The 11,788-nt window shown below is 30.4% G+C and overlaps 2 protein-coding genes across 2 annotated transcripts; both read right to left on the bottom strand.

Moving 5' to 3' along the window:
- Positions 1–1,438: 1,438 nt before the first annotated feature.
- On the bottom strand, positions 1,439–2,254 carry LOC124933019 (mitogen-activated protein kinase kinase kinase 20-like). Its single transcript, XM_047473746.1, has one exon. It carries the CDS (start codon positions 2,252–2,254, stop codon positions 1,439–1,441), a length of 816 nt encoding a protein of 271 aa, XP_047329702.1.
- A 4,848-nt stretch (positions 2,255–7,102) lies between these two features.
- LOC124933009 (mitogen-activated protein kinase kinase kinase 20-like) lies at positions 7,103–7,636 on the bottom strand. The gene has a single exon (XM_047473736.1). The coding sequence runs from the start codon at positions 7,634–7,636 to the stop codon at positions 7,103–7,105; it is 534 nt and encodes a 177-aa protein (XP_047329692.1).
- Between the last annotated feature and the right edge of the window lie 4,152 nt (positions 7,637–11,788).

The raw sequence follows: 11,788 nt of genomic DNA, 5'->3' as shown, positions 1-11,788 counted from the left end.
TTCATTATTGAGAGTTATTTTATAATAAATATATTTGAAGTCCGTTTAAGCAGAATCGGTATACTGATGCCCTTTATATTTGAGACTTTTCATTTCCTTTCCGGTTTTCTTTCTTCTTTCTTTCTCTCTCTCTTTTTTTTTCACCCGGGGGAAGATGTTGTTTTCAAACGGACAACTAGCGTGATTTCAATACTATACGTACTTTCAAATTTATTTTAATTTTTGTCTCTCATTCATGAACCATCCACAACAATTAGGTTATAAGTCTTACCGATTCATATTGAGTTAGGGGAGCCTTCCTTAATTATGCCCATATGTGACTTGACCTCAGGATATTGTGTTAGAACTCTTGTACATATTCCATTTTTGTCCTAAAAGTCCTTTGATGCAGCTTACTCCAGCTTGTATAACTCTCTATCCCTAAAAAGATAGAAGATATGAGAATGATCAAAATCACTTCATAAACAATAATAATAGAATTAACCATTTAGTTACACTAAAGCTAGGAAAGAAGATCATAAATAAAATTATAATCTATCAACCAATACAAACATTTATTCGTTAGTTAAGAAAAAACTCACCTTTATCGTTAAGGATGATCATTTGTAACAACAATTTAATGAAACTTGTACTTTTGGAATCAAGATGAATTCTTTTTCAACTGCAATATAAAAAGCAATAATTTATTATTGATCCATCCATATTGTATGTCTTATATTCTACAGATTTTAACCACATAACTCCATTTTTTATTTGAATGAAAATGAAATCCTTAAACTATACGATATTATAATATTATATGTTAGAATAACTAGATTTAAAACGATGTTTCATAACTTACATCTATGATAAATTGCTCTTATAGATGAAATGATTGATTAGATCTACGAACAATACAAATTTCACAGCAATTGGATGATTCGATTGTCGAAGAGAGGCAATTGAAGATTGAGTAAATTTTGGTGTATAAAAAATTACACCTTTCATACAATATAAAAAGAAAATACGTCTTTTTACTTCAAAGGACATCAATTGTAAACATGTATAATTTGAAAAGTGTAGAAAATAATATTTTACTCACCTCTTTAAAATGTTTTAGGGACTAGTTGTAATCCAAAACTCAGTGTATGAATGTCATTTGATGAGTAAATGCCTGCACCATATGTAAATGAACATTAAGTAAAAAATCATTATAAATAAATTTGTAAGTCTAATAAGTCTAAGTTTACATTAATACCTTCTTGTTATATAAACTAAAAATCTTTATTTGTTTGTATTATAAACATTATTCCTTCCAAGATTCCGCACAAGCTTAATACATAAATCCTAAAATAAAATAAAATAAGTAAAAGAAATAATCAAACAACAAACATAAATTTAACAACAAATTAATTAATCAAATACCGTTTAGGATCAATGTACGGAAGTAAAGGAGCGCCTATGCGTTATTTTGGGAGGTAGAAGGATTCTCGCTCCTACCGACGATGAACTGATGTTGTAGAAGCATATTTGCGCTCCATCTTTTCTTTGGATCTTTAGTTGTGCACCTCTTCCAAAAATCGAAAGCCTCTTTGGACATTTTACTTCGCTTTATTAGTTTAATAAGATTTTGGTTCATATTTTTGTATTTCGATTGCGGCGTTGATGTGATCATTTCAAAGAAGGAGCATCCCAATGCCCAAATATCGGTAGAAGTATCATATTCTCCATCGTTTAATGTCTCAGGAGGCATATAATGAGGAGTACCTAGCGTCATTCCTGGAAGATTGAATGGCTGAATAGTCATACCAAAGTCTCCTATTTTGGCTTTCTCGTCGACCATTAATATGTTTTCCAGTTTTATATCACAATGAACGTATCCACTCTCATGGATGTAGCGCAGACCCTTTAAAATGGAAAGTGTATATTCCTTTGCTTCAATTTCGGAGATTCCGTTGTATTTAGTTGTCTTTGATGATTGAATGCGGTCGTGCAAAGTGCCGCCCGAGGCGTACTCCAAGAAAATATTTGTAAAAATATTTGTGCCTTCAACGGTGAAATCATAACCATATAGAAGAATAATATGCGGGCATTCTTTAAATTTAGAGAGAATATCCCTTTCGTGTAGGAGAGATGATGGATTTTCGTACTCCGCGGATTTAACTGCCATTATTGAAATAGACGGATAGAGACAATGTCCTTCTAATGGACGGCCTAGATAGACAACTCCATAACTGCCTTCGCCCAATTTTTCGAGTCTCTCCCACAAAGACATTATTATTCCTTTCAAAGTAAAACATAATTACGATTAAGAGAGAAATAACGAATTATTCAAATACACGAACAAATACGTTGAAAAAAATAATCACATACCAATTGACGCAATGTACCGAAAAATCAAAAGAGAACGGATTGAGTTGAGTGTTTTAGAAATTTTGGGAAGAGGAATGTGTGTGATGAATTTTTTTTGAATTGACTTGATTGGGATAGTTTTATAAAAAATAAAATAGATTTGAAACAGTAAAAAGCTAATTATTAGGAAGAAATATTTTATAATAAAAGATTTATTATATTTAAATAAAGAAAATAAAAAATAAAAATTTTTGTAATTTATTAAATAAAATAGATTTGAAACAATAAAAGCTAATTAATATAATTAATAGGATGAAAGATTTTATAATAAAAGATTAATAAAAAAAACCATAAAATTGTAATAGGCATAAATTTAGGAGGACTAATATTCTTCGACTAAGTCTTTGCAAGTAAAACATGGCAAAAAAGGCTTTCTTTCACAACTGACCCCGAGACTAATTAAGATTTTTCTTCTAGAGAGAAAGAGATTGAAACCAGTTTCCTCTTAGTTTGTTTAGCGTTGTCTTAATTAGTAGATCTATCTAGCTATCTATTTGTTTCTCCCACAGAAAACTTTGCATTTACAAATAATTAATTAGCAAAAATAAATCATCAAAAACAAATTTGGTGGCTTCTCAGATCTGTGTTTAATGTAGATTTTAAACACTGAATCAGTTCTTGGCACGTGAATACATAAAATGTCACCAACTACATCACCAACATTGATGCAATCTCTATCAATTGTGTGTCCAACAGCATCATAATTTAAATAAATCCTAATGGGTTTATTCACTTGCTTCTTTTCTTGGGCAGTTGAGAATCCAAGTAAAGTTCTTCCTTTTCGGTGAAGGGGCTTAGAGACTTCTTCTGCCTGATCATAAACTTGTGGTGTGACCGAATAGATCTTGTTGCCCGGTCGCCTTCTTTGTTTGAGTATTTCGTCGTGAATACAAGAATGCGATGATATTATATTGTTATCGTGAGTTGTTTCTGTTTCTGTTTCTGGCCATGGATTGTATTCTTGGTCTACTGAACAAAGTGTTTCCAGCGACAAAATCAGTAACATCTGCAAAAATTATGTGGTTTATCATCTACACTACTTAAGTTCAATGGAAGATTCCAAGTATCCATTATTCAATTAGTTCATTGGATCAAACCAGTTAATGACATTATCTATATTTTACATCCATGAAGTTCTAACATAAAAGACAGCTGAATATAAATTTGATGGAAGACAGTCTTCACAATTAACCGAAAACCCTCACTGAAATTAACCCTAAATCTAGCATTTTAGGCCTTCTAGGGTTCATTTTTGGGTGAAAGTTTCCTCATTAGCTCAAGCAAATTTCAGACAGCCATAAGAATTCTTTGAGCTCATTCCATTCAGATTCAACAAATGCATGAATAAAGAACAAAGAACTAAAAATCCTAAATCCCCAAAATCAAAATTAGCTTACTTTACCTGTAAAATGAAGACAGTTAACTGAAACAACCTCATTTCTCTGAAAACAACACCACATCGGCTACCTCGAAAAAACCTGAACTACAAAGTTAGACTTGAGAGCAGCACTGTCGAACCAGATTCCGTCAAAACGCCGGCGATTCTCCGATCGGTGTCAACATACAGAAAATAAAAAAACAAGTCAGTTTGCATTTTCAAGACTGATTAACATGCAAATGACTTTCCAACAAAAGGAATCTCTCTAATTTCAGCCTTAACAATCTCTCTAAATGAATCAAAAATTGTTTAGCATTCACTTGCCTTATCTTATTCATATGTTGATTTAGATGAGATAATGTTTTGGAACATAACTTAACCTAGTTAACTATCTATATATTCCCTACATTTGTTCGTTTTCTCTTTGAAATCTAGACTCAGCTCTATATCCAAAAAGTGTTTCTAAATCAGTGTACAAATACATCTTCTAAATGGTGTTTGAGCTGGGATGATTTGATTTGGTTTTTTATTGTCTTCCCTTAATTAACTGTTTTATTATATGCTTTTCTTTAGGTGAATGATGCTAAGGAAGTTGGTGCAAATATCAGATCTGGTCTAGGGATTACTAGAAGGGTACAAGACAAATAGATATTTCTAGATGAATCAAAAGTCTTAGTTCTTTGGTTGATCCTAGTGCTGATAAGGAGTTTTAGGAAGCTGTAGTAGTGAATTCGAATTCTACGAATTTGGTTAAAAAAATCTATGATTTTATGAGATTGATAGATCTATATAATCAAATTTCATTATTGAAAACAAAATAGAAGATGTAAATGAAAACAGGTTATTGCATTTGTTACAAATTATTATTATTTTTATTTGATTCGGTGTGATTATTTACAAAAAAAATAGTTTACAAAACCTTTTTGAATTCAATATTAGTTTCTTTTGAATTGAATACTTCTTTTGAAATTATCTCGAGGTTTACCTATTTATTGATCATAAATAATATTTTTTTAATTCGATATTAATGTAGAAACTTATAGAAATTATCATTAAAAAACATATTGATCAATTGATAAAAAAAATAAAATTACTTAGAACTTTAAGTTGAGATAGTAAATCAAGAGAAATAACTATTTGAGAGAAAAATCCTGTAATAGGGATTATTTGTTTATACAAAACTCAACAGGATTAAAAAACTCCCACTAACCTAAAAAAAGTACCTATAATATTTCATATAGGATTTACAATGGTTCCCCTTAACTTATATAAGATGATCAAGTTACATATATTGAATCAATCTTCACTTCTTTTCTTGTCTTCCCTTCGTCAATTATATGAATTTGACTCTTTATCTACATCATTATAAACAATAATGAATCAAATAATAAAGAAAGAGATATTATAACATTAATGAATCAATTAATAGAGAAATAGATAAATGAGTACGTACCTCAAATATAATGGATAGTTTATATTTCACCATCAAAGTCTCGTCTCATTATTTGTTGTGCTTTTTTTTTGTAAGCCTTTCATTCAATCGTTTGAAGCACCTTAGTTCTCTTAGGATATTTGGACCATCGTATTTGAATTCAATCACAATCATTCCTTTAGTCTCCATCCCACATTAGGCAGTCTTACAAGGTTGAGGTTTAGGGATTGGGATATAGCACAGTCGGGACTATCACCCTTTCGTTGTATAAGATTCATTATTGAGAGTTATTTTATAATAAATATATTTGAAGTCCGTTTAAGCAGAATCGGTATACTGATGCCCTTTATATTTGAGACTTTTCATTTCCTTTCCGGTTTTTTCTTTCTTTCTTTCTTTTCTCTCTCTCTCTTTTTTTCACCCGGGGAAGATGTTGTTTTCAAACGGACAACTAGTAGTGATTTCAATACTATACGTACTTTCAAATTTATTTTAATTTTTGTCTCTCATTCATGAACCATCCACAACAATTAGGTTATAAGTCTTACCGATTCATATTGAGTTAGGGGAGCCTTCCTTGAATTATGCCCATATGTGACTTGACCTCAGGATAATTGTGTTAGAACTCTTGTACATATTCCATTTTTGTCCTAAAAGTCCTTTGATGCAACTTACTCCAGCTTGTATAACTCTCTATCCCTAAAAAGATAGAAGATATGAGAATGATCAAAATCACTTCATAAACAATAATAATAGAATTAAACCATTTAGTTACAACTAAAGCTAGGAAAGAAGATCAATAAATAAAATTATAATCTATCAACCAATACAAACATTTATTCGTTAGTTAAGAAAAAACTCACCTTTATCGTTAAGGATGAATCATTTGTAACAACAATTTAATGAAACTTGTACTTTTTGGAATCAAGATGAATTCTTTTTCAACTGCAATATAAAAAAGCAATAATTTATTATTGATCCATCCATATTGTATGTCTTATATTCTACAGATTTTAACCACATAACTCCATTTTTTATTTGAATGAAAATTAAATCCTTAAACTATACGATATTATAATATTATATGTTAGAATAACTAGATTTAAAACGATGTTTCATAACTTACATCTATGATAAATTGCTCTTATAGATGAAATGATTGATTAGATCTACGAACAATACAAATTTCACGGCAATTGGATGATTCGATTGTCGAAGAGAGGCAATTGAAGATTGAGTAAATTTTGGTGTATAAAAAAATTACACCTTTCATACAATATAAAAAGAAAATACGTCTTTTTACTTCAAAAGGACATCAATTGTAAACATGTATAATTTGAAAAGTGTAGAAAATAATATTTTACTCACCTCTTTAAAATGTTTTAGGGACTAGTTGTAATCCAAAACTCAGTGTATGAATGTCATTTAATGAGTAAATGCCTGCACCATATGTAAATGAATATTAAGTAAAAAATCATTATAAATAAATTTGTAAGTCTAATAAGTCTAAGTTTACATTAATACCTTCTTGTTATATAAACTAAAATTCTTTATTTATTTGTATTATAAACATTATTCCTTCCAAGATTCCGCACAAGCTTAATACATAAATCCTAAAATAAAATAAAATAAGTAAAAGAAATAAACAAACAACAAACATAAATTTAACAACAAATTAATTAATCAAATACCGTTTAGGATCAATGTACGGAAGTAAAGGAGCGCCTATGCGTTATTTTGGGAGGTAGAAGGATTCTCGCTCCTACCGACGATGAACTGATGTTGTAGAAGCATATTTGCGCTCCATCTTTTCTTTGGATCTTTAGTTGTGCACCTCTTCCAAAAATCGAAAGCCTCTTTGGACATTTTACTTCACTTTATTAGTTTAATAAGATTTTGGTTCATATTTTTGCATTTCCATTGCGGTTTGATGTGATCATTTCAAAGAAGGAGAATCCCAATGCCCAAATATCGGTAGAAGTATCATATTCTCCATCGTTTAATGTCTCAGGAGGCATATAATGAGGAGTACCTAGCGTCATTCCTGGAAGATTGAATGGCTGAATAGTCATACCAAAGTCTCCTATTTTGGCTTTCTCGTCGACCATTAATATGTTTTCCGGTTTTATATCACAATGAACGTATCCACTCTCATGGATGTAGCGCAGACCCTTTAAAATGGAAAGTGTATATTCCTTTGCTTCAATTTCGGAGATTCCGTTGTATTTAGATGTCTTGGATGATTGAATGCGGTCGTGCAAAGTGCCGCCCGAGGCGTACTCCAAGAAGATATTTGTAAAACAATTTGTGCCTTCAACGGTGAAATCATAACCATATAGACGAATAATATGCGGGCATTCTTTAAATTTAGAGAGAATATCCCTTTCGTGTAGGAGAGATGATGAATTTTCGTACTCCGCGGATTTAACTGCCATTATTGAAATAGACGGATAGAGACAATGTCCTTCTAATGGACGGCCTAGATAGACAACTCCATAACTGCCTTCGCCCAATTTTTCGAGTCTCTCCCAGAAAGACATTATTATTCCTTTCAAAGTAAAACATAATTACGATTAAGAGAGAAATAACGAATTATTCAAATACACGAACAAATACGTTGAAAAAAATAATCACATACCAATTGACGCAATGTACCGAAAAATCAAAAGAGAACGGATTGAGTTGAGTGTTTTAGAAATTTTGGGAAGAGGAATGTTTGTGATGAATTTTTTCTTGAATTGACTTGATTGGGATAGTTTTATAAAAAATAAAATTGATTTGAAACAGTAAAAAGCTAATTATTAAGAAGAAATATTTTATAATAAAAGATTTATTATATTTAAATAAAGAAAATAAAAAATAAAAAATTTTGTAATTTATTAAATAAAATAGATTTGAAACAATAAAAGCTAATTAATAGGATCAAAGATTTTATAATAAAAGATTAATAAAAAAAACCATAAAATTGTAATAGGCATAAATTTAGGAGGACTAATATTCTTCGACTAAGTCTTTGCAAGTAAAACATGGAAAAAAAGGCTTTCTTTCACACCTGACCCCGAGACTAATTAAGATTTTTCTTCTAGAGAGAAAGAGATTGAAACCAGTTAGTTTCCTCTTAGTTTGTTTAGCGTTGTCTTAATTAGTAGATCTATCTAGCTATCTATTTGTTTCTCCCACAGAAAACTTTGCATTTACAAATAATTAATTAGCAAAAATAAATCATCAAAAACAAATTTGGTGGCTTCTGAGATCCGTGTTTAATGTAGATTTTAAACACTGAATCAGTTCTTGGCACGTGAATACATAAAATGTCACCAACTACATCACCAACATTGATGCAATCTCTATCAATTGTGTGTCCAACAGCATCATAATTTAAATAAATCCTAATGGGTTTATTCACTTGCTTCTTTTCTTGGGCAGTTGAGAATCCAAGTAAAGTTCTTCCTTTTCGGTGAAGGGGCTTAGAGACTTCTTCTGCCTGATCATAAACTTTTGGTGTGACCGAATAGATCTTGTTACCCGGTCGCCTTCTTTGTTTGAGTATTTCGTCGTGAATACAAGAATGCGATGATATTATATTGTTATCGTGAGTTGTGTCTGTTTCTGTTTCTGGCCATGGATGGTATTCTTGGTCTACTGAACAAAGTGTTTCCAGCGACAAAATCAGTAACATCTGCAAAAATTATGTGGTTTATCATCTACACTACTTAAGTTCAATGGAAGATTACAAGTATCCATTATTCAATTAGTTCATTGGATCAAACCAGTTAATGACATTATCTATATTTTACATCCATGAAGTTCTAACATAAAAGACAGCTGAATATAAATTTGATGGAAGACAGTTTTCACAATTAACCGAAAACCCTCACTGAAATGAACCCTAAATCTAGCATTCTAGGCCTTCTAGGGTTCATTTTTGGGTGAAAGTTTCCTCATTAGCTCAAGCAAATTTCAGACAGCCATAAGAATTCTTTGAGCTCATTCCATTCAGATTCAACAAATGCATGAATAAAGAACAAAGAACTAAAAATCCTAAATCCCCAAAATCAAAATTAGCTTACTTTACCTGTAAAATGAAGACAGTTAACTGAAATAACCTCATTTCTCTGAAAACAACACCACATCGGCTACCTCGAAAAAACCTGAACTACAAAGTTAGACTTGAGAGCAGCACTGTCGAACCAGATTCCGTCAAAACGTCGGCGATTCTCCGATTGGTGTCAACATACAGAAAATAAAAATACAAGTCAGTTTGCATTTTCAAGACTGATTAACATGCAAATGACTTTCCAACAAAAGGAATCTCTCTAGTTTCAGCCTTAACAATCTCTCTAAATGAATCAAAAATTGTTTAGCATTCACTTGCCTTATCTTATTCATATGTTGATTTAGATGAGATAATGTTTTGGAACATAACTTAACCTAGTTAACTATCTATATATATATTCCCTACATTTGTTCGTTTTCTCTTTGAAATCTAGACTCAGCTCTATATCCAAAAAGTGTTTCTAAATCAGTGTACAAATACATCTTCTAAATGGTGTTTGAGCTTGGATGATTTGATTTGGTTTTTTATTGTCTTCCCTTAATTAACTGTTTTATTATATGCTTTTCTTTAGGTGAATGATGCTAAGGAAGTTGGTGCAAATATCAGATCTGGTCTAGGGATTACTAGAAGGGTACAAGACAAATAGATATTTCTAGATGAATCAAAAGTCTTAGTTTTTTGGTTGATCCTAGTGCTGATAAGGAGTTTTAGGAAGCTGCAGCAGTGAATTCGAATTCTACGAATTTGGTTAAAAAAATCTATGATTTTATGAGATTGATAGATCTATATAATCAAATTTCATTATTGAAAACAAAATAGAAGATGTAAATGAAAACAGGTTATTGCATTTGTTACAAATTATTATTATTTTTATTTGATTCGGTGTGATTATTTACAAAAAAATAGTTTACAAAACCTTTTTGAATTCAATATTAGTTTCTTTTGAATTGAATACTTCTTTAGAAATTATCTCGAGGTTTACCTATTTATTGATCATAAATAATATTTTTTAATTCGATATTAATGTAGAAACTTATAGAAATCATCATTAAAAAACATATTGATCAATTGATAAAAAAAATAAAATTACTTAGAACCTTAAGTTGAGATAGTAAATCAAGAGAAATAACTATTTGAGAGAAAAATCCTGTAAACAGGATTAAAAAACTCCCACTAACCTAAAAAAAGTACCTATAATATTTCATATAGGATTTACAATGGTTCCCCTTAACTTATATACAAGATGATCAAGTTACATATATTGAATCAATCTTCACTTCTTTTCTTCTCTTCCCTTCGTCAATTATATGAATTTGACTCTTTATCTACATCATTATAAACAATAATGAATCAAATAATAAAGAAAGAGATATTATAACATTAATGAATCAATTAATAGAGAAATAGATAAATGAGTACATACCTCAAATATAATGGATAGTTTATATTTCACCATCAAAGTCTCGTCTCATTATTTGTTGTGCTTTTTTTTGTAAGCCTTGCATTCAATCGTTTGAAGCACCTTAGTTCTCTTAGGATATTTGGACCATCGTATTTGAATTCAATCACAATCATTCCTTTAGTCTCCATCCCACATTAGGCAGTCTTACAAGGTTGAGGTTTGGGGATTGGGATATAGCACAGTCGGGACTATCACCCTTTCGTTGTATAAGATTCATTATTGAGAGTTATTTTATAATAAATATATTTGAAGTCCGTTTAAGCAGAATCGGTATACTGATGCCCTTTATATTTTAGACTTTTCATTTCTTTTCCGGTTTTTTTCTTTCTTTCTTTCTTTTCTCTCTCTCTCTTTTTTTTTCACCCGGGGAAGATGATGTTTTCAAACGGACAACTAGCAGTGATTTCAATACTATACGTACTTTCAAATTTATTTTAATTTTTGTCTCTCATTCATGAACCATCCACAACAATTAGGTTATAAGTCTTACCGATTCATATTGAGTTAGGGGAGCCTTCCTTGAATTATGCCCATATGTGACTTGACCTCAGGATAATTGTGTTAGAACTCTTGTACATATTCCATTTTTGTCCTAAAAGTCCTTTGATGCAACTTACTCCAGCTTGTATAACTCTCTATCCCTAAAAAGATAGAAGATATGAGAATGATCAAAATCACTACATAAACAATAATAATAGTATTAAACCATTTAGTTACAACTAAAGCTAGGAAAGAAGATCAATAAATAAAATTATAATCTATCAACCAATACAAACATTTATTCGTTAGTTAAGAAAAAACTCACCTTTATCGTTAAGGATGAATCATTTGTAACAACAATTTAATGAAACTTGTACTTTTTGGAATCAAGATGAATTCTTTTTCAACTGCAATATAAAAAAGCAATAATTTATTATTGATCCATTCATATTGTATGTCTTATATTCTACAGATTTTAACCACATAACTCCATTTTTTATTTGAATGAAAATGAAATCCTTAAACTATACGATATTATAATATTATATGTTAGAATAACTAGATTTAAAACGATGTTTCATAACTTAC

The sequence above is a fragment of the Impatiens glandulifera genome, chromosome 1 (assembly GCF_907164915.1).
Source record: "Impatiens glandulifera chromosome 1, dImpGla2.1, whole genome shotgun sequence".
Lineage (NCBI taxonomy): Eukaryota > Viridiplantae > Streptophyta > Magnoliopsida > Ericales > Balsaminaceae > Impatiens > Impatiens glandulifera.
This window is presented reverse-complemented; position numbering and strand designations above follow the sequence as displayed.